Genomic DNA, 22,713 nt, shown 5'->3' on the forward strand with positions numbered 1-22,713 from the left:
GTAAATAAATATATACATACTGATACTATGAACTTCCACCATAATTTATTAAGCTTAGTAACTAAGCTGTATTTAGGTTTGAAAACATATAAAACTTTCAGCAGACTAAAGACACCACCTACCTTGTTGAAATCTTTGTTTGAAAGAATGTGAAGTGCTTTCACAGATTAAAATGGTTGAGAAAACCACTAGGAAGACATTCTAAGCTGTCAATTGGTTATTCATGTGTCATATATTGAAGTAAGTGTATATTAGGGTCCATTTACAAAATGGAAAGAGGTGAATGTGTTTGATTCAGTACATGAGCCATATCTCGGCAAAATAAAAACATATAAGGTTCTTATTAAAATAAATGTTAGAGCTTGTCAATATTGGTAATTCGAGTTACTAATTTATATGAAATTATAGGCTTAGTATTTTGAGATTGCAAAAATCTGATTTTTAAACAGTGCTGCATTCGACCTACAATGTGACTTTTAAAATCTGTATTTAGGTGTGTTATTTTAATAGTTACTTTTTAATTTAAGAAATTAGCACATATAATAGTAAAGTGTGAATTCTAATCTACAATTTTATTCCAAACTTATTGACATAAATTTATAAAATAGTAGTTCAATAAAATTTTGAATGCAAGTCAATAAATGCAATGACATGGCCTTTGACCCATGATCCTTCCTGCAAGGGTTAAGTAGCCTGTAACCCTGTATTTTAAAGAAACTTCTGTCATCAAAATCATCTTTATTTTACCATGTTTCAGTTATTCCCAGTTATTACTTATGCTTCTGGCATTACAATAATAACAATTAAACCAATCCTTATAACTACCTCTGTACTCATTTTTTGTAATAAACTTTCCTCTGCCTTTTATTCATTTTGCATTTAGTTTTTCCTAGCTTTCACCACCATTTAATCTGAGTTTAAAACTTCCCTTATAACTGAGTTAATACATTAAACAAAAAACTCCCCTTCTCCACTGAATCAGTCCCATAATTTCAACCAGTCTGACTTCTCATTCTTACCTACTAACCTAAGCCTAGAAGTTAACTGCAGTGACCTACTTATAACTTCACCTCCATAATTAATTATGGACATTATTGCTGACAAAAGTAATTATAGTTTTATTCTTTAAATACTTTTATTAACCATTTGCACTTAATAATTAGCTGCTCTGACCTACCTTTCACCTGTCCCTAGTCTGTTGTGCACTAAAAACCATATCTTTAATGAAACATTTTTGCTAAATATTTGTATTTGGATTTTAAAACACCTTTACTAAGCCAGTCTGAGTTAGTACTTGATCATCTCAAAGTATGATAACCATTTATCACACTGGGACAGTCCTGTGTAAACAAATGATCAAGTTACAATCATGCCACAGATGTATGCATATTAGTACATTGCATATCAAAAGATATGTTTGTTTAATTTTTCAGTTTAAGTTTTCTTACTTAAATTAATTTAAAATTTAAACATTTTATTTAATTTTCTGACTGAATGAAAAACATGCATAAAAAGCCAGGAAGTCCAGTACTTATCCTTGGACTCTAACCTTTATCTGTTGGTAACTGAGGCATTTTAAGTCTAACATTTTTCGTTACAATGTTGATTGTCTGCCAAATTATCCACATTTGTTTTAAATATGCATTTTGGAACAGAAAAAAATCTTATGCATCAAATTAAAGTGTTTGAAAACTATTGTAATTTAACTGGCTTTCTCACTTAGATATAAATGGGTTGAAATTGTAATAGTTGCTCAAGCTGGTCAACAAATTGATAAACAATTAAACTGTGGTTAAATATTTAGTTATGAGTGCTAAAACAAAATAACTTGAGCAAGCAATCTTGTAAAGAAAAATAATATCTTTCAGTTGGTTATAAATAATTCAGTAGCAATGTGAAGAAGGTTTATTAACATTTTCAAAAGGCAGAATGGTACGGGAGAGGCTTTTCTTATAGTTTGACATTTCTGTTTATCTTTGCAGTGCAAGAAAACTGGAGATTCTAAGTTTATATTCTGAAATGCCAGTATCTACAGTCTTGTAAATTACACTCAGAAAATTATATAAAAAAGAATGAACATGTAAAGTGGGTAATTCAGATCATAATTCAATAACAAGGATTTATTTGAATATCTAATTTTGAAATTAAAAACTAAAACTTAACTAATATAAGAACTTGAATTATAAATTATGTTTTGATGCTTTTGTTAACATATTAATGGTTAACTCCCTTTGACAACTTCCTTTTATTTGTCTTGAATTGAAGGTTTAATTTTTATCTTGATAAACATTCCATGTGAAAATGCACAAAATTGGCCAGATGTTTAATTATATTCACCATCTTTATAACAAAGTTCAGGTAGAAATTGAAACAAGCAGCATAAATGTCATTGAGGAATGTGTAAACCATTAGAGTTTACCTGAGTTGAGTGAGTTACCTTAACTAACCATCTCAATAATGGTACAATACAAAGTGTTTGCTATTATAAATGTTTTGTTTGGAATAATATTTTGGAATGGTGGGCATTTTAACAAGTTATTCTCATGAAATCAAGATTTTATTTGCAAGTTGTTGTTTTTTTTTTACTTTGGTTTATTGCCAGATAAGCAGCATATATCCAGATAACTGGTAGGAGAATCAAATTTGAAAGTGACTACAAGTTTTATTAAAAACATTAGGCTATTATTATTTTAATCAACTGGTGATCCGTTTAAAGTTTGTGGTTTATTTTCCTGTAGATTATGTGATGTTTTTTAGTGTTTTAGTAGTTTTACAAGTTTAACTTGTTTTTAGGATTATTAACAGTAGAAATGCAAGTTATGTTTACTATATTTAGTTTTTGATTATGGAAAAATAATAATTCTACAGCATTTATTAATTAGATAATCTTGTCATTAATACAATATTTGTGTGTGTGTGTGTACACACACACACACACACACACACACACACACACACACACACACACACACACACACATATATATATATAAAAATAGCAGTAACTGAATAAAAGAAATACTGACTTAATGCATTTCTGCAAAAAATATTAAGGTTGTTGTTTTTTGTATTGAAGGAAAACTCACTCCCTTCTTTCTCTGATTTGAGATTTGTCTTGTTTTTTTCAAGAATAAAGCTAAATTAAGCTATGGAAAAAGAAAGTCGAGTATTTTTGATCAAATTGTATTCATTAAACAACTTCCATATAATGAGAGCATGCATGTTTAATGTACAGGTTGAGTTATTTTGTATGAATGCACATTATTTGTTTTAAATATTTAACTCTTTACAATGTCTTTATTAATAGACATGTGGACAGTTAAAATATTTGAAGTGTGTGCCTTAATTTGTGCTATCTCTACTTCTTTATAGGCTTTTCACTTCACTACAGACTAGAAAATGGACACTGGACTAAAATCACTATATCTGAGTCTTCCCAGATAAGTTACACTCTCAACAATCTTCAGAAGGAACAGCTTTATCATGTGTTTGTTGTTGCTCATAGTCATTATGGTAACAGTGAGCCCAGTGATACAATAACTGCAAGAACTTCTTCACAGGGTGAGTTATGAGTGTTTTTTGTGTTTTTAAATTTTTGTTTCTTTAAGAAAATAATACTTCATGCCCTTCCATAATTATTTATTGATAATGCTAAATTGTAGCCTGTTCATTTTCATTACTGTATCTGTAGTACTTATCTGGCAAAAGCAAATTGGTATCTTGTCTATCAAATAAAAATCCAGTGATAGTAGAAGTCGTATGTAACAAGTTTATAAGTTTTGCTGTAATATAGATTTAGGTTTAATAGTAATAAGTACTGAAACCTAAAGTGATATATATGGTTAGTTTTAATGCTGTAAAATGTTTAATATAAAAAATGTACTTATCGCTAAAAATTTTCTTCAGGAATTAGCTGCTTTTTCTTCAGTTCATGGTTTTATTCTTCAGGAGTTACTCAAAAAAACAAGTAAATGATTATAAGTAATTAATATGTAAATGTAGGGTATATGATTATGAACACGATTTTTTTCAGCTTATGAATTTGGAAGTATGGAAAGCTCAGTGCATGGTAAAATGCATGTGAATAATACAGTATTGAATAATATTTATTAACCCTCTCCACATGGGTCAAAGGCCATGCCATCATATTTGTCAGTCCACATTCAAAATTGTATTGAACTACTATTTTATAAATTTATGTAAATAATTTTGGTATCAAACTGTAGACTGTAATTCAAATTTCAGTTCTGTACATTATTTAATATTGTAATTTAAAAGTAAATATTAAAAAGAAACACCTAAATATTTAATGCAACACTGGCTCAAATACAAAGTTTATAGTTTCTTACAAATTAGGAGCTCAAGTTACTTGTATTGACAAGGTAGAATATAAAATAAGAACCTCCTATCTTTTTTATATACCAAAATTCTGCTCTTGTACTTTCAGTTAGGATTATCTATGTTTTTATCTGCTGAGAGATGGTGACATTTTTTTAGTCTGGGGTGTTTTTTCCTATAACTTCAGAAGCTGCCTTTTTTGTTGAACCTGAGGAGAATTTAGAATCTATTGACTGATTCTCTTCTTTAGTACATTGGCTTCTCATGAGTCCAGCTTGGATCCTGTTCCTTTTCTTAAATCATTTGTTTGAATTTATGAGATTTTGGGACTTTTTTCCTTGAAGTCTGCTCCTCCTTTATTGGTGGAGGGGAAGGGACTATTTAGTTTCTTTTTTTCCCTGAATATTCTGGTTCAGGCTCCAGTCAATTGTAATCTGAAATTTTACTTTAGCCTGTTAGGCCTTGAAGTATTATGTGACCCACTTTATCTCCTTTCCTTTTGTGATAGTCGTTTTAACAATCTATTTATTGGGGTCTTTCACTTTCCTTTGATTTTTTTTCCCCATTTCCTTAGAGGCAGATTTCTAAATACCCATTCTGCATATTTTGGTCTTTAAAGTGAGGTATATTCTGAGTTACGTCTCATTATATTAAGCAAATTTGTCTGATGCTGCCTATTTCATTTATTAAATGGCAGACATTTTATAGGCTGGTATTGAGATCTCTCCCAATGCTTTTCTTTTATTTTCTTTGTGTTTGAGCAGCTTTTTTTTGGAAGTTTTCATCTACCCCATTGCCATTTTTAACAATGTCTGCTGGATTGTAAGGAAAAGGGGATACTTTTGTCATATTACTGTCTCTATTTTCCAGGGTTCTTACATTTTGCTTTCACTGGATCCCACTTTGTACTAGACTAGCTTGTATACCCGTATCCTGGACAGTAGTTATGTAAATTCATGATTAATGAAAGATTACCTTAGGACATGAAAAGTTATTTCCTTTATATGTAATTAAAAAAAAAACAAACCCAAACACCCATAAAAACAGCAAAACACAAAATGTGAAAACATAAATTTGAATGTATCTCCTCATGGACTCAACAAATGTTCATGCCAAATTTGCTGAAGATCCATAAATAGGGGTGAAGTAATAGTTAAAAAAAAAACTTGTAAAAACTGCAAAATTTAAAATTTGTGTGTATTTTCCCGTGGACCTAATGAAACTCCATAGCAGTTGTGGTAAAAATCCATCCACACCTTGCAAAGTATTGACATGGACAAACAGTACTATTATATTTATACAGGTGGTGCCAGTGCATTGAATACATGTGATGTTTTTATGAGATCATATCTGCACCCTGAGAAAGAAAAAAAAATAAAGTTCTCCGTGACAGGAAATGAAGTCGAAATGGGAAAATCTTGACCTCTATTGCAAATCTATATGCACACCAGATAAAATTTTTTTGCAAAGTTGGGGGTTGCACGTTGCATAATAAAAAAGTTTTTCCAGTATCGTTCAAGCAAGAATTCATTATAGTATGATATTGGATACTTTAAATTACTTGGACATCTAAAGTGTAATAATTTCTCAGATCTAGTAATCTTTCCACACACTAGTTCAGTGTTTAATTACTAGGGGTTGTATTAATATCTTTTTTCTTATTTGACAAGTGAAAATATTATTGGTCACCCAATGGACATCATATTCTGCATATTCTGTTTTCTTCTTTGAATGGGAAAATATACGTTGTTGTAGGCTCATAGCCTTTTAGGATTTATTTTACAAAGATTAATTCTTTTTATACATGGATGTACTTTTTTTATTATCCAAAATGCATAGCAGATGTCTTACAAAGTATATCAGTTCTTTGGTGGTAGTCAATATTAAACCTATATTCACCTATTTTATTGTAAATATGACAAGGTTATTAATTTGTTATATTGTTCTGAAGTTAAAATATCCATTTGGTTCATAAGACATCACATGTAAGTAGTAATTGTCAAGAATTTGGAAGCATTATTATAAACAGTTGGTAGTGATTTATGTTATATATCTGGTTTTGTTTGTATGTGTGATAAATGTTGCTGCATAGTTATTATGTTATTTGTTGAAGCCCTGGCATGGCAAGATGGTTAGGATGCTCGACTTGAAGTGTGAGAGTCAAGACTTTGAATCCTCATCACACCAAACATGCTTACCCTTTCAGCTGCTGTGGCCTTATAATGTAATGGTCAGTCCCACTATATTTTGGTGAAAGTTTCCCAAGAGTTTTCAGTGGGTGGTGATGAGTAGCTGCCTTCCCTGTAGTCTGAGATTGCTGAATTAATAAGAGCTAGTGCAGATAGCCCTCATGTTATTCCTGACAGATTAAAAAAACAAACAAACTTAGTTACCTGTCTGTTATACTAATAAACTACATGTGTTTTGGTTGATAACTTATGTTACTTGAGTGACACGTTTAATGCTTTATACATACACTGCTGTGTTTGCATATGAAAACTTTATTTCTTAATGTCTGTCTAATATATTTGGTAAATGGAAGTACACATATGTTTCTTATTGTGGTTGGTATGTACTTTTATAAGCATTAATAGGTAAAATTAGTTTTTATAATGTCTACCATTTCTGTTAGTAGTTGGTATGTTTGCAGTATATTTTTGTATTTCATTAAGAAGTTTTATTTGTCAGTGTTGGTATTTCTGAATACGTTTTTTTAAAGCTTGGCAATTAGTGCTTGCATTGAACTGTCAAGTTTAAAACAAAAATATAAAATTTGAGGTCAAGAAAATGCAAGAACTTGAAACTAAAGAAGAGGATTTGGCCTAAAGTAACCACTTTCATACATCTTTGACCACAAAATTATTGTCAGAAGTATTTTGAAATTTTCATGAAGATGTTTTCCCAAAAGCTATTTCAAACACTCAAAGCTGTAGCTGCTAAATAATGGAAAGTTTGACTTGTTTTTTGTTTTTACTTTGAGTAGCACATGCAATATTCTTTTCGAGAAATGTTACTGTAAAAGAAGTCAAAATATTCAAATAGTCTTAATTTGTTTGAAAGTCTGTTATAGTTAGTGAGGTAAAATGCTGAAATAACCTTTTATAATAACCTTGTGTACATGTGCATGTTTTTTTTTCCATTCACAACAATGCCTATTCACCTGAGACTAATGTGAAAAATCCCACTTTTGTATATAGTTCAGTGAGATGCTACTTGAATACTTAACTCAAATGCTGATTTTGGGTTTGTTTATTTTAGTTAAATCATCAAAATTGTGAGCAAAATTAAGTACAATTTTTTGCATTCAGAAATGATAAAATTCCATTTGTTTGTGTGTTTAAAAATAAGATTAATGTTTATCTCATTCAAAATTATGGATAATGTTAAATTACAAAGAACTTCCTTTTGAAGAACTTTATTATTTTTTGACAACATTTCTATTTAGAATGATGCTTATCTTTGACATTTTGTATATTGACTGTTTATATTTCATAATGATATTTAGATAATTAAATAGAATACACTTTTATATTCCTTTGTGCTTTATGCATTAAGAGATATAGCATTATTTTCATGTAGTATTTATCATCAGCCTCTTGTAATTATAATGGAAAATTTTTTATTTGTTATATTTTTAATTTATATATTAAGGTTTTTTTTCTGCTAGTAACAAAAACTGATGAGGCAAACGCAGGAGATAGTATACACAACCTGGACTTGTCAGAAACTCTCTACATTGTAGTGCCAGTTGTAGCAGCAGCAGTAATAGTAGTTGTGATTGCTATAGCAATTTGTGTGTGTATGATAACCAAGAGGTCACGGCCTCCAGTCCAGAAACCCTATGCAGGTAAACTTTTAAACTATTTTGCAAATAAATACCTTAAAAATGTATTTAGAAAACTGTAGAAGATACTAGTACTTTTCATTCATGAACTATTATTGTTTGATATAAATACATGATTATGTTGTTTGTTATTGAAGTACAAGTCTAGTATATACTAAGTCAGATTTTGAAGTGTGCTCATAGTATAAAACTAAACATATATATATGCTCATGAAACATTCATATAACACTATGTAACAAAACCTTTGCTTGTTTCTGGCCAGGAAGTGTTATTTCCCAATTGTTTATGCCTAAAGTAAATGGAAAATACCTATTTTTCTTTTCAAACTTTGCTTTTGTGACCTGGATAATGAAATTTTCAAATTTACCCATTTTCCAGAACATTCCAGATAGACTCAGTACTGATAGAGAATTTTCTCAAACTTACAAGAATTTTCAAGAACTTTTTAGAATGTTGTAGAACATACAAAAATTTTCTAGAACTTTCCATAGTAATATATATATATACACAGGTGCTCACCACTTCAATTTAGTTCTAGCTGCCTAAATTAACAAATAGACCTATCCAAGGAGGGTTTACCAAGTTTCCCTGTTATCTTTGCCTTTGGAGCAGTATGGACATTGCAGCACACTACAACAGGAAGCACTGGCCACAACGAACCAAGTTCTCTATGAGCCACTACTGGACTTTCAGAAGGTATTGTTCCCACCATTGCACATAAAATTGGGTCTTATAAAACAATTTGTCACAACTTTGCAGCCTTCAAGACTTCTTCCCTAAGCTGTCTGAGGTAAAGGTCAAAGCTGGTGTCTTTGTTAAACCACAAATAAAGAAGATCCTTGAGTGCACAGAATTCCTCAAGAAGCTCAATAGGAAGGAAGAAAAAGCTTGGGGAAGTTTGTTGCAGTGGTTTGGGGCTTCTTGGGCAATCATGAGGCCAAAAATTAGGTGGAAGTGGTTGAGGCTCTGATGAAGAAGTACGGCAAAATGGGGTGCAGGATGCCCCTGAAAGTCCATATTCTTGACGCTCATCTTGATAAATTTGGGGAGAACGTAGGAGCATATTCAGTGCAGTAAGGAGAGCACTTCCACCATTATGGCGCATAATGAAAACATGATGGGAGACTATATTTTGGGGCTATGTGAAAGTGATTTACATTACAGGCACAACTCACGTGTGTGGCTCAACTCACACACAGGTGCATCACACCAGGTGCACATGATTAGAAGATTGTTACTCAGCATTTTGAATGAAGATTGCCCATTTATACCTCAGACATTTAGTATAGTGTGCTCCTTACTGTTGAAGTTAGAGTGAGCACCATGGTGAGAGCAAAAGAGCTGTCTGAGATCTTGAGAAAGAAAATTGTAGCAGCTTATGAGTCTGATAAGGGATTTAAAAAGATCCCAAAGGATTTTGAAATCAGCCATTCCACTGTTCTGAAAATAGTCAACAAGTGGAGGGCTTTCAAAACAACTACCAATATGCCCAGGTCTGGTCGTCAAAGCAAGTTCACCCCGAGAGCAAACTGCAAGATGCTAAAAGAGGTCTCCAGACACCCTAACATGTCATCATGGGACCTACAGCAGACTCTGGCTACTGTTGATGTGAAAGTGCATGCCTCTACAATCAGAAAGAGACTGCACAACTTCCATGGGAGGTATGCAAGGAGGAAATCTTTGCTTTCTGAGAAAAACATCAAGGCCAGACTGAAGTTTGCCAGAGAGAATGTAGACAAAGACCAGGACTTCTGGAATAATGTTCTTTGGACAGATGAGTCCAAAATTGAATTATTTGGACACCAGAACAGAGGACGTTTGGCGTAAACCAAATACAGCATTCCAGGAAAAGAACCTCATACCAACTGTGAAGCATGGAGGTGGAAGTGTCATGGTTTGGAGCTGCTTTACTGCAGCAGGACCTGGACAGCTCACAATCATAGAATTCACCATGCATTCTACTGTGTGTCAGAGGATGCTTGAGGAACATGTGAGTCCATCTGTAAGAAAATTAAAGCTGAAGTGGAACCGGACCTTGCAACATGACAATGACCCAAAACATACCAGTAAATCCACCAAGGTCTGGCTGAAAACTAAGAAATGGAGAGCCCTGGAATGGCTGAGTCAAAGCTCAGATCTTAATCCCATTGAGATGCTGTGGAGTGACTTGAAATGGGCTGTGCATGCAAAAATCCCTCAAACATCTCACAGCTGACAGAATTCTGTATTCAGGAGTGGAGCAAACTTTCATCAGATGAATGTCAGAGACTAGTAGATAGCTACAAAAAACATCTCTCTGCAGTTATTTCAGCCAGAAGGGTGACACTAGCTATTAGGGGGTAGGGTGTTCTAACTTTTTCCTCTGTTAGAATATGCATTTTTGTAGAATTACATTTACAGAAGATCTTGAAAAGTATTTTCTTCAGTTTTAATTGTTTAGTTATATTCACATAATCTCTCAGTATTGTTAAAATTGAGATTAAATATCTATATATCCAAAAATGTTATAAAAATACACAGGCTTTTATAGGGTGTCCTAACTTTTTCACATGACTGTAGGTTAATTTCTAAATTTCATTATCCAGGTTACAGAAGTAAAGTTTGAAGGGAATAATGGTTATTTTCTGTACTTTTACAATATAAGCAATTAAGAAATAACACATGCTATCCAGGAAAAAAATTTGTTATGTATTGTAATGGAATCTCAGTCTTTGGTAGGTGTTGCATTGTTAATATACTATTTACTGATTGCACTGTAATACTGTAAAGGTAGGGTGCTTTGCAGAGTTACTGGTGGCTTCTAGGTATCAGTATGTTTCACTTAATGTGAACCATTACTTATGGAATTCCAGAGAAAAGCAAAAGAGGATTTCTGCCCATCTCTGCTGACACTTTGACTGAATAAATTGGGCCATTCTGCTTTTCAAAATAGAAAATTTTGGAAACCTGTTGTACTTTCTGCAGTGTAACCTTTTTCTGAACTCCCCACCAAATTTACTTCCCACATTTCTTCTTTTAGTAATCATGGGAGATTTTTCCCATTTCCGAAGCTGTTGGAGTAGTTGATCATGAAGGCTGAGGGAATTTGTTTGTAGAATTTGCATCACTGACATTTTTCAAGCTTCTTCATTTGTCAACATGCTTCTGCCACAGTGTATCTGGTCTGTGCAAGGCAATTGGAATTGCCTGTAACCCAAATGAGTGGCACCTCTGCGCTGATAGCTCATCCAGAAGCCTCAAAGCTGTGCTGATCCATAACAGAATTAAGTATCCATCTCTTTCCTTGGTTTATTCAGTGCACCTCAAAGAGGAATACAACAGCGTCAAGACCTTGCTAGAAGTCTTGAAGTATGATCAGTATGGCTGGGAGGTTATCAGAGACTTCAAAATAATAACATGCCTGATGGATCTTCAAGGAGGCTTTAACAAGTTTTCCTGTTATCTTCTCTTTAACATCTTCTACCCAGTTTTTCTGTTATCTTCTATTTAACATCTTCTACCCAGTTTTTGTGGATACTGGGCCACGTTGTTATTCTCGGGAATGAGCTCGCCAACACAACAGCTAAATCTATCTTTTCTGGCACTATCACTGCTGTTCCTGTTCCATACGTGGACTGTGTTCCTGTATTCTAGGCTTGGCTCCATGCCAGCTGGCAGTGAGCTTGGAGTGAGAAATACGAAAACAAGCTTTTTCAAATAAAACCCTATATTGGACTTTGGCCATCTTGCTTCCATAAGGATCAGAAAGAGGAAGTTGTTCTAACTGGAATATGCATTGGTCACAGTTTTTAACTCATTGTTTTCTCTTAACTGGAACTGATGCACCAATGTGTAGCCTGTGTAACACTGAGGTCAAATAAACCACATTTTACTTTCTTGCCATTGTTACAACTCTTAATGGCAGCACCATTTTATTCATGTTCTGTCCCAAGGTTTGTCCGTAATGTTAGTGTTATTTGGTGATGGTGGCACTTTCCACCTTGGTAATGTTTTTAGTTTTTAAAGGCCATTAATCTTTTAAATGCCATTTATGTTTTTACTTTATATGTTAGACCTTTTTTAATGTGATTCCCTTTTAAGAATCACAGCCCACCTAGTTTAATTTGAAATTAGAAAATGGCAAAAATGTTAAATAACTCAAAACCAGGACTGGAAAGGCCAACTTTAGGTGACTAACACTGCTTTTTGAACTACCCATTAGTCATCCTGGTGAGTTATTATCAAAATTTTACTACACGTCTTTTAAAACTTTTATTACTTTACTTTTCGTAAATAGCCATAAAGTCAAATAACTTGGAACTAGGATTGGAAAGACCAACTTCAGGTGACTGATGGTGGTTATTGTACTTACCTGTTAGTCTTCCTGGTGGGTTATGGTAATTACAGTTATGCTACAGAAAGTCCTTTATGACTTCTGTTATTGTAGTTTTTCTCTTAACGTTGTAGACTAGATGTAAACATTGGTTTTATGCTATTTATTTATGTTTTTTTTAAATTTTGTTTTGCTTTACTTTAATTTCCTTTTATGAATTTTACTAAATTTACTTTAATTTTACCTTTTACTGGATGTTTGGCACAGATAGTCTAATTGCTTTTGTGCTATAAAACACTAAATCAACCAACCATCCCTGTTATCTTTGCCTTTGGGGCAGCAGGGACAATGGAATAATGGCCATTTTCTGTACTTTTACAACATAAGCAATTAAGAAATAAAGCGCATTAACCAGGAACAAAATTTGTGTTACATAGTGTAACTTGCTTTGTATTTAATTTGCTTTTGCAATTTTTACTGATTAATAGATATCAAGAATTTAATTATCATAATTGTCTTGTTTATAAATGCAGCTTTAGATATAGATAAATAAATATATATAGACATGCATGCACATATTAGAGCTGTTTCTTTTGCAGTTTTTTCCCGAGATCCAAACTTCAAGTACACTGCAACTATGCAACGACGTCAACAATTGTCTCCGCCCATTCACCCACGCAGTGAAAGTACTCTTAAGAAACCACCATCTTCTGCATATTCTACGTTAAAAACAAAACAATCAAAAATGACTGAAGAGCCAATATATGAAACTGTTTCAGATGAAATGAAAAGTATGCTTCAAGAGGTAAAAAATCAAGTTTTTTGCATGTATAAAATATTTGACACTTTTGTTTTTCATTGCATATTTAAAGTCTACAAAGTGATTTTTGCCACACAACTGTTTTATTTTTAATATTTATAATATAATGGCCTTAAGTGAAATTAAGTTTCTGTATACATGTACAAAAGTAAAAGAAAAAACAAAGTTTGAATGCAATATACAATGGTTATTATGTCATAAATAAAGAACCTGCATCGATGTAATGTAAAGAATTTTATAAACATGTTTGATTTTGTAATAATGAGCCATATAACAAGTTAATAAAATTGCATTTAAGAGAAATGCTAATCCAAATGACCATAAAATTTCATCCTATGCAAAGTAAAACTAACGTTTTTTATTGTTGAAGGATGATAAAGTTCGAAATATATGTACTTTTATTATTTAGAATAAAAGTTGTTTTGGTTACATTTATTAATTGAAACAAGTAAATGGTGATGAGCTATTTGTGTTAATCTTTTTCATTCAAAAATGATTAGAATATTATAATGGCAAGAATGAAAATATTTAAGAGGAAGAGTAAATTTGTGAAAATGTAGCAGTGTTAAAGTTGGAGTTAATAAAGAACTGAGACTTATTTTAGATAAGATGTGAAAGAATGTTATGAATTGTTATCATACTAAGATTAAATCTGCTTATTTAGCTTTTGATTTTCTGTTTATGTAAATAATCTGAATATTTCCAAAGATTTACCTCTTCTCACACAGAAGGTAGTCTTAGTTATTGACTCCCCTCTAAGCATTGACAAAACAACTTTAATAATTTGTGTCATTTCTGAACATGTTTAGATCAAGTGTTTGGTCTTTATCAATTGTATTGTGCCTACCTGTAATGGCACAACTAACTAAGATTGGCCTGATTGGCCGAAAGTCCACTTTTCAGTTATTATGTATTTTCCTTCTCCTTAAATTAGTGTTTCATCTTACTAGAAATTTTCTGATCAGCTGCAATCAAGTGTAGGCACACAAGACTGTCTTTATCTGTTGAGTTTGTTTGCAGGGAATTAAACTTTTGTTTGGCCAGTGGTTTCTTCTCGTCTACCTGACGAGAAATAAAATTATTTGTTTTATATACCTTCATTTCTTGGATCAGTATGACTTTGCTTATCAGTGTGTCTCAGTTGTAGTTTTTTCAATTCTCAGCATTTAGATTCTTTCCTTCCTTTGTAAGGCTCGAATCCTTAAGCTTTCGTTCGCTTCAGTCAAGTACAATATTCCAAAGTTCACTTTTCCCTGACTTTACTTTTATGCAACCTTTTCTTCTCCTAATTAATATCTGAGGCCTTCTGTCAATTTTGTGATGTCTTTTCAAAAAGGTTAACACTCTCATTTGGGCATCTGCACTCTCTTGCTTTCTCTTTGTATCTGGCTACTTTGTTCAGACTTATTGTGGTGGGATACTTTACTGGAAGGGGTTCATCTACCTCTTTCCTCCCTATGAAATCTCTGTCAGGCCCTTTTCTACCTAATTATGTCTTTGTGAGTTGTCCAGCTTCCATAGAATCATGGACTGTTGTATCTAATTTGCATTCCTTCATATCCTCCCTGTCTAGCATTTGTCCTGTTATCTCTCTGGTTTCTTGCACTTCTTTCTTACTCTGTCCTTTACTTTTCAAGGTGATCTTGTCCCTATCCTTGGTTGACATATTCTGTGGGGTTCAGATTTTCCATTTCCAAACCATATGGTGGCACTCTAAAACAGATTTATGGATTCTACAGATTTTGTTAGAAGGTTTCTGTCTTCAGTTCTGGTCCCAGCTCCCTTTTCCTTTACCTAGTTTTTTGTCTCCTCTTCAGAATCTTTCTTTTCTCAGTTATCTTGCTGAGACTATACAAGAGCTGTTGGGTTTTTATTCCCTTCATTTTTTTATCACCAAAAAGATGGCCTATTCTAAATATTTTGTTTTACATTTAAGGTCAACTGCATGTACCTGAAAAGCTTTTTCATACTAGGATGTTCAAGGATACTGATATCTGTTTTTGACCCTGTTTGTTAAGGATTTTTGTAAAGTCAACATTAAAATTGTAAAGAAAATAAAAGAGATATCTGTTCATATATGTGGGCATAAATATGTATTGACTTGTTACTAGGTTTATAGGATTACACATTCAGATAAACAGTGGAGGGTCATTAATAAAATATGTTGTCCAGGCAAGAAAAGCAAAGCAGAAGCTGCATTTCATTGGTTGAGAGGTTGCCATGCCAAACATCCAAGCTTTGCAAGAAGAAAACAAACAAATGGCCCCTTTTCAGGATGACAGGGACACATGTATCTCATGCTGAGAATACATAGAGAAGAGATATTAACTCTGTATGGTTTTGCACTGTAATGTAGAAATGAAGCTTAGTCCACTATCAGATATGAAGTCCCTAGCATTTGACTATAAATATTTGCCTTATGTTAGATTGATATATTTAAATTGATTTAAATTTTACTTTTATATTTTGGTTAATTATGTGTTGTATGTATTTTAAAATTTATATTTCAAAGGCTGAATGATTTATAAGTTTAACTTGTCACCCAGATTGTGAAAGCTAAATAAACACAGTGTGTGCATAAATGCCACTTTGTTTTTTCAATAAGGCTATGAGCGAAGTGTGCCGAAATTAATTCATAAAGCCCTGTGAGCATCACCTAAAATATATCCATGAAAAGTAAATGATGGAAAATTAAAAATAGACTAAGTAAAAAAATAAATATGGGAAAGTATACATACAACAAAAAAAAGACAGTTATAAACAGTTGAAAGTTGTGTACATATTTTATTTTGCTAATTTTAAACATTTCATTGCATTATGTATTGATAAGATTTAGCAATAGAGTTGAGAAAATGAAAAAAATATAAACATTTACCTCTAAAAACTTTTGATATTCAGTTATGAGGTTTTAAAGATTTTGCAAATGAAACGTGAAAACTGTAAGACAATAAATAGTAGTTTTATACTTTTATTTAAATAAACATCACCTTACAGGTAAAAAATTCAAAATCTGAGGGCAAGTAACTACATTAAACAAAGTTTTTAATTAGAAAGAGTAGAAAAAAATAAAAATAAATAATTTTCTGAAACTATAATTCCAATGAATTTCATTTACTAGTTTTGTTTTTGAAATGAAATATTATAAGAGCAATGTTACCATCTGAAAACATTTCAAAGCTGAAGGGTTATGACCTATTTTATTCTTTTCCTTGCCTGTGGATGCCATTGTCCTGATATTTATGCCATTAATGTTTCATGTACCCTTTAGTCATTCCTCTTATCTTAAGTGATCCTTCCTGCCTAAGACCATTGTATCTTAGGAAAGTTGTCTTTATTGCTCATTTCCTTACCTTCAGTTTCCCACGTTTGAATCCAAGTAGGCTTTTTGCCCTGTCTGATCCTTAAGGTGTTATGTGTTTCATACTGCCTCCTTTTGGGTTCATATTCCCAACTATTTATTCCTTGGAACACTTGTTTCTCGTGGTCTGTTTCTAGTAATTCTTGCGAATTGGATTTGTCAACTTATCAGGAGGGCATATTTGAACTTGTACAAAATGTCTCTTCTTATCAAATTCATCATGTATGTAGTTTTTTAGCCTTGGAAGAAATTGTCCAGGTTGGTATGTGGACAACTCCCAGTGTCTTCATCATTCATTATCTGCATAATCTGGCTGTTTATTCCTTTTGTGGCAGTTCTGCACATTTGCATTTGCTTTTAATTGCAGTTTTAGATGTTTCTTTTTAAAACAAAGAAATAAAACTTTGATAATATAAAAATTTAAATTATAAAGTACTTGATGAGCATGATGTAAATATCTTCAAAAGTGATTTAGCTGATTAATAAGATTCCAGTGAAGTAGATCAGATCATTACTGAATACATGGTATTTTGATAGGTTTGGTAATTTGACTTTAAATAAAAATACTACTTTTTTTTTCTCTAATGGGTCTTACAGCATTTAAAACTAGTTTCTTTTCAAATTTAATTGAATGTGTTGCCTTACCAGATTTGCTTTGTCTAAAACTCACACTAAATGCAATAACTGTATAACACAGTTAAGATGGGGTATTTCTATAAGACCATGGGGTGCTATCTCAGTGATGTATATCTGTATTATAATTATATCTTTAGTGAATTGTGACTAATGGATTTCATGAGTAAAACAGAATTGGATTTCTGCCTATCCCTGCTGACCCTTTGTTTGGTTAATCAGTTTCACGCTTTCTCAAAATAGGGAAACACAGTCATCCATTGGATTATTGCCTGTATGAAATTTTTCCATACTCCCAACTGCCTCTATTTTTGAGTGAAGACTCGGGTGGAGTGATCACTTCTTTCTATTCAAGCTGATCGTCTCTGAGACTATAATCAACCCTATACACTGGTGGAATTCAAACTGGCCTTTCATTAATCTGGCAGTACATCAGTTGGACCTGAAGATGCACACTATGACATGCTGTGCTATCTATTTCCTCTTTCTCATGCTATTCTTCTGATTGTTTTTAACTGGATCTGGTAGGAGAATGTTTTTCCTGATGTCTGGGACCAAACTATTGTCCTATCTTTCTCTAAGCCTGGGAGGGATTCCAAGATTCCTTCACACTACTGTCCAGTTATTTTGACGAGCTGTCTCTGTAAGACTTTAGAGAGGATGTTTAATGCTCGTTTTGTTTGGTTCCTCAAATCAACCTTTTCTTGCCCACCCAGTGTGGGTTCCGATGACAGCTCTCCACCATGGACCACCTGATTCGATTTGAAATGTCGATCAGAGAAGCCTTTCTCAAACGACAACATCTTGTATCAATATTCTTTGACATTGAGAAGGCTTATGATACAACATGTAGGTATAGCAATTTTTGAGATTTCCATATATATGGATTACATGGTCAGGTGCCCAACTTTATTTTAAAAAAAATTTTAATGGACAGGAAATTCTAAGTTCATGTGGGTTTTCTACAGGAACTTGGAGTCCCTCAGAGCTGTGTTTTGAGTGTCACACTTTTTACTCTAAAAATTAATGCAGTCACTGAACAACTTCCTGTCACTGTTGCAAACGGGCTCTATGTTGACAACTTTCACATCTGATGTCAGTTGTTGAACATAAGGTATATTGAGCGGCAGCTACAGACTGCCCTCAATCGTTTACTGAAGTGGGCCACAGCAAATGCTTTAATTTCTCTCTCTCTAAAACCGTTTGCATGCACTTTTGCTGCCAACAGAATATTCACCCTGATTCTGAACTTCATATCGGTGAAGTTTTGCTGCCCGTGGTCCCTGAGACAAAGTTCTTGGGGCTTATCTTTGACCATAAGCTGACCTTTACACCGCACATCAAGCAGCTATGGGTAAAAGGTACAAGAGCACTGAACATCCTCTGTGTCCTCTCTACCACCACTTGGGGAGCCGATCGATGTTATGTGCTGAAGATATATTGCAATATATCAATATATTGATTGAAACCAGACTATGGATCATTGATCTATGGCTCTGTCAGACCTTTGGCTTTAAAGATGCTGGACCCCATTCATCATCATGAACTTTGGCTCTGCACTGGGGCTTTTTGCATTTCCCCAGTTCAGAGCTGATGCATAGAGTTTAATGAACCTTCTTTGCACCTCCATCATTTGCAATTGTCTTTACTATATGCTTTGAAACTTTGTTCCTTACCAAAGCATCCCACCTGGGGTCTTGTTTTTTCCTTCCTTGGTGGGCCATACTTTTTCAGAACAGACAGTCTACTGTTACTCCTTTTGGCCTTCCAATCCAGGTGCAGTTGGATGAACTGTGACTGTCCTTGGATAACATTGCTGTATTTACTGGTCAGCCCATCCCACCATGGCTTATCACAGTTTCCAGATGTGATCTTTCTTTAAGTCATTTGAGAAAAGCAGATACTCCCAATTGGAAGTACCATCTTTTATTTTCTGAACATCTTTCGAACCATAGATGGTTCAAAATCAAGTGACTTTGTGGGCTTTGCCATGGTTTGTTGTGGTTCGTTGATTGCGCACAGAATCTCCTCTACAGCTTCTGTCTTCACTGATGAACTGTATGCCATTTCTCTTGCCCTGTATCATAAAGAAGCTAAGCAATACTCAAACTGCACTATTTATACTGACTCGCTTAGTTCTCTACTGGCCCTGTTGTTCACACCCTATTGTTGCCAATATTCAAAACCTACTGGTTCATTTCTCTTTAACATCTATTTCTATCCAGTTTTTCTAGATACTGGGCCACATTGATATTTACAGGAACAAGCACACCGACACCACGGCTTAATCTATCTGCTTTGGCCCAATCACTGCTATGCTTGTTCCATACATGGACTATGGTCCTGTATTCAAGGATCAGCTCCATGCCAGCTGGCAGTTGACTTGGAGTGAGCAATGCAAAAATAAGCTTTTACAAATAAAACCCTATATTGGACTTTGGCCATCTTGCTTCCATAAGGATCAGAAAGAGGAAGTTGTTCTAACTAGACTATGCATTGGTCACAGTTTTTGACTCATCGTTTTTTTTATTTGGAACTGATGCACTGGTGTGTACTTTGTGTAATCACGCAGTTCAAAATAAGCCACATTTTACTTTCTTGCCTTTGTTACGACTCTTAACGACAGCACCATTTTAAACATGCTCTGTCCCGAGGTTTGTCCATAACATTAGATGGTGTTAGATTAGAAGGTTTACTCAACCTTGGTAAAGATTTTAGTTTTTTTGAAGGCTATTAATCTTTTTAATGCCATTTAAGTTTTTAATTTATACATTAAACCTTTTTTAATGTTGTTCCTTTTAAGAATCAAAGTGCAACTAGTTTGATTTGAAATTAGAAAATGGCCGTAACATTAAATATCTCGAAACCAGGACTGGATAGGCCAATTTCAGGTGACTAATGCTGCTGTTTGAACTATCCGTTAGTCATCCTGGTGAGTTATTATTAAAATTTTGCTACACGTTTTTTAAAACTTTTATTACTTTACTTTTCGAAAATGTGCATATCATGAAATAACTCGGAACTAGGACTGGAAAGGCCAACTTCAGGTGACTGACGGTGGTTTTTCTACTTACCTGTTAGTCTTCCTGGGAAGTTGTGATAATTACAATTATGCTACAGAAAGTCCTTTACAACTTGTATTACTGAAGTTTTTCTGTTAATGTTGTAGACTAGATGTAAACATTGGTTTTATGCTATTTATGTTTTTTTTTAAACTTTGTTTTGTTTTACCTTAATTTCCTTTTATGTATTTTACTAAATTTACTTTAATTTTACCTTTTTACTGGATGTTTGGTGCAGATAGCCTGGTTGCTTTGTGCCATAAAACACTTAAATCAAAAAACCAACCTTACATCTTTCTCAGTTGTGGGAAGGATGGTGGACTGTGGAGGTTACTTCCTGAGTGTAATGCTTTTCTTCCACACAAAAAATAAGGGTTAATATAATTCCCCACTGGTGCTTCTCTCAGATGTTTTTTGGCTGGGTAGACTGGACTCAATAAAGCCAATTATCAAATATTATTTGTAGCCAGCCTACTTGAGACTCTTGTAATTCTGGGTTCAGGATGACAATGCTCTGTTTATATGATTGTTTGTAATATATGCCTTTCTTATTCTATATTTTTGTTGCAGTACATTCTTTCCTGCTTGTGCAGTTATGTTTAAGAGATTTTATGTGCCTTATAATACCAGCAGTGGGACATCCACACTGTATTTCTATGGTTGGGTGAATACTGCTTGTCCTCCTCGTAATTCAAGATACATGGTGTTTGTACCTTGCATTTATGTTTGAGTTAGTTTAGATTTTGTCTGTAATGCTGGTCACAGATTTCCTTTCTCTTATGGTTGAGTTTATCATACTTCTTGCTTCCATAGTAGTTTTGAGAGTTTGTCTGATTGTGACCATTTTCTCATTTTTTTGCTTGACATTCAGCATTTTGTTTAATTAGGGTTGAGGTTGTTGTGTATTGAATATATTATTTATATGACCCAGCCATCTATTGTTATTAACTTTTTTATCTTGTTGTGTGTTGCTACAGCTTGCATCTTCTTAATGCTCTTACAATTGTGCAAGCATTACCTTTTCTACTTATTTTATACTACTTTCTTAATTTTTGGGCAAAGAGCATACTTGTTCCAGAAGTAATGTGATACCCCCAGATGTTTCATTTTCATCTCTGTGCACCCCTTCCTGAGTGTGGATTCCTGTATGTGGTGAGGGGATCTCCCAGAGAAGGTAAACTGAAGTAACAGAACCCTAACACACATTTTGGCCTTGAATTCCTGTAAACAAGTGGCCCCCTAGGTTCAATCAGCTGGTCCACCTGGGCTAGGGTCAACCAAGTACCAGTGTTGGATGTTCTCAATGGGTGTTGTGGACATAGTAAATGATGCTGTTGTTTGGATATAGTGCTTATGAAACACTGGCATTGCTGCTGTGTCCTTGTTTGGCACTGTAGTACATTTCCTTGTTGGGCTTCATAGTGGATGGGGTCAGTGGGCAGTAAAATGTAGCTTATTTATTATGGATACCTCTCTTTCTGACAAAATAAAGAAAAATGAAAAGAAAACAACCATGCATGGATGACTATTGTAAGTCAATATTATGGCCAGATTCTGCACCTCGATTTCTAATTATCCATTCCTCATCTGAGAATTTGGTCACTCAAAAACATCATGCCATGGTTCTTTGATATATGCTTGTTGTGGAGGTAAAGACCATGATGCTTACAAGTGCAATCTGGAACCACATTGTGTTAACTGTAATGGTCCACATCCCTCTTTCTCTAAATGGGTAGAAGAGAAAGAGATGCAACATTTGAAGAATGTTAATATTACCTTCACAGAGGCTTGGAAATTATTATGCCCAACATCATCTTAGACATATGCTGCTTCACTCCATTCCACTGCCACAGTGAGAGTGCAGACAGATCTTTCTGTTCCTCCAACAGATTTGTTTGCAAAATATATTAAGTATCTTTTGCCCTCCATAATTGAAAAAATTGATGCATCTATGTCTACTTTCATTTCCAGTTCCTACCACTCCTTCTAGTGACTGCCTAGTTTCACTTCCTTTAGGCATACGTGTTTCCTCGGGTCTATTCTCTTCTGCAGTCCCATGAAGTAAATTGAACATTCTTTTACACCCTCAGTCATTGGAATCTTTGTCCACAGACACAGACCTTCCTACTTGACCCAGGACAGGATCCATGGAGATTGATAGATCTTTGTCCAATAAAGAAAAAAAAAGCATGGTTGCAAATAGGTCTCCCTGCCACATTCTCCTCCACATAAATGGAAATAGCCACTGTGATCCTGTGGAACTGTCAAGGTTTTTGATCAACTGTAGATGAAATTAAGGATTTGATTGATTATTACAGTCCCCTGTGCCTCTCCTTACAGAAAACA

The 22,713-nt window shown here is 33.8% G+C and overlaps 1 protein-coding gene across 1 annotated transcript in view; it reads left to right on the plus strand.

Annotated features, from left to right (window-relative positions):
• The window catches only part of LOC143252911 (cell adhesion molecule Dscam1-like), a 107,537-nt gene that overhangs the window by 79,899 nt on the left and 4,925 nt on the right, over positions 1-22,713 (plus strand). Inside the window, exons 12-14 of the mRNA XM_076505756.1 lie at positions 3,372-3,560; positions 8,005-8,184; positions 13,094-13,299. Of these exons, the coding sequence (XP_076361871.1) occupies positions 3,372-3,560; positions 8,005-8,184; positions 13,094-13,299 (575 nt within the window). The remainder of the gene's footprint in view (positions 1-3,371; positions 3,561-8,004; positions 8,185-13,093; positions 13,300-22,713) is intronic.

The sequence above is a fragment of the Tachypleus tridentatus genome, chromosome 6 (genome assembly GCF_004210375.1).
Source record: "Tachypleus tridentatus isolate NWPU-2018 chromosome 6, ASM421037v1, whole genome shotgun sequence".
Classification (NCBI taxonomy): Eukaryota; Metazoa; Arthropoda; class Merostomata; order Xiphosura; family Limulidae; genus Tachypleus; species Tachypleus tridentatus.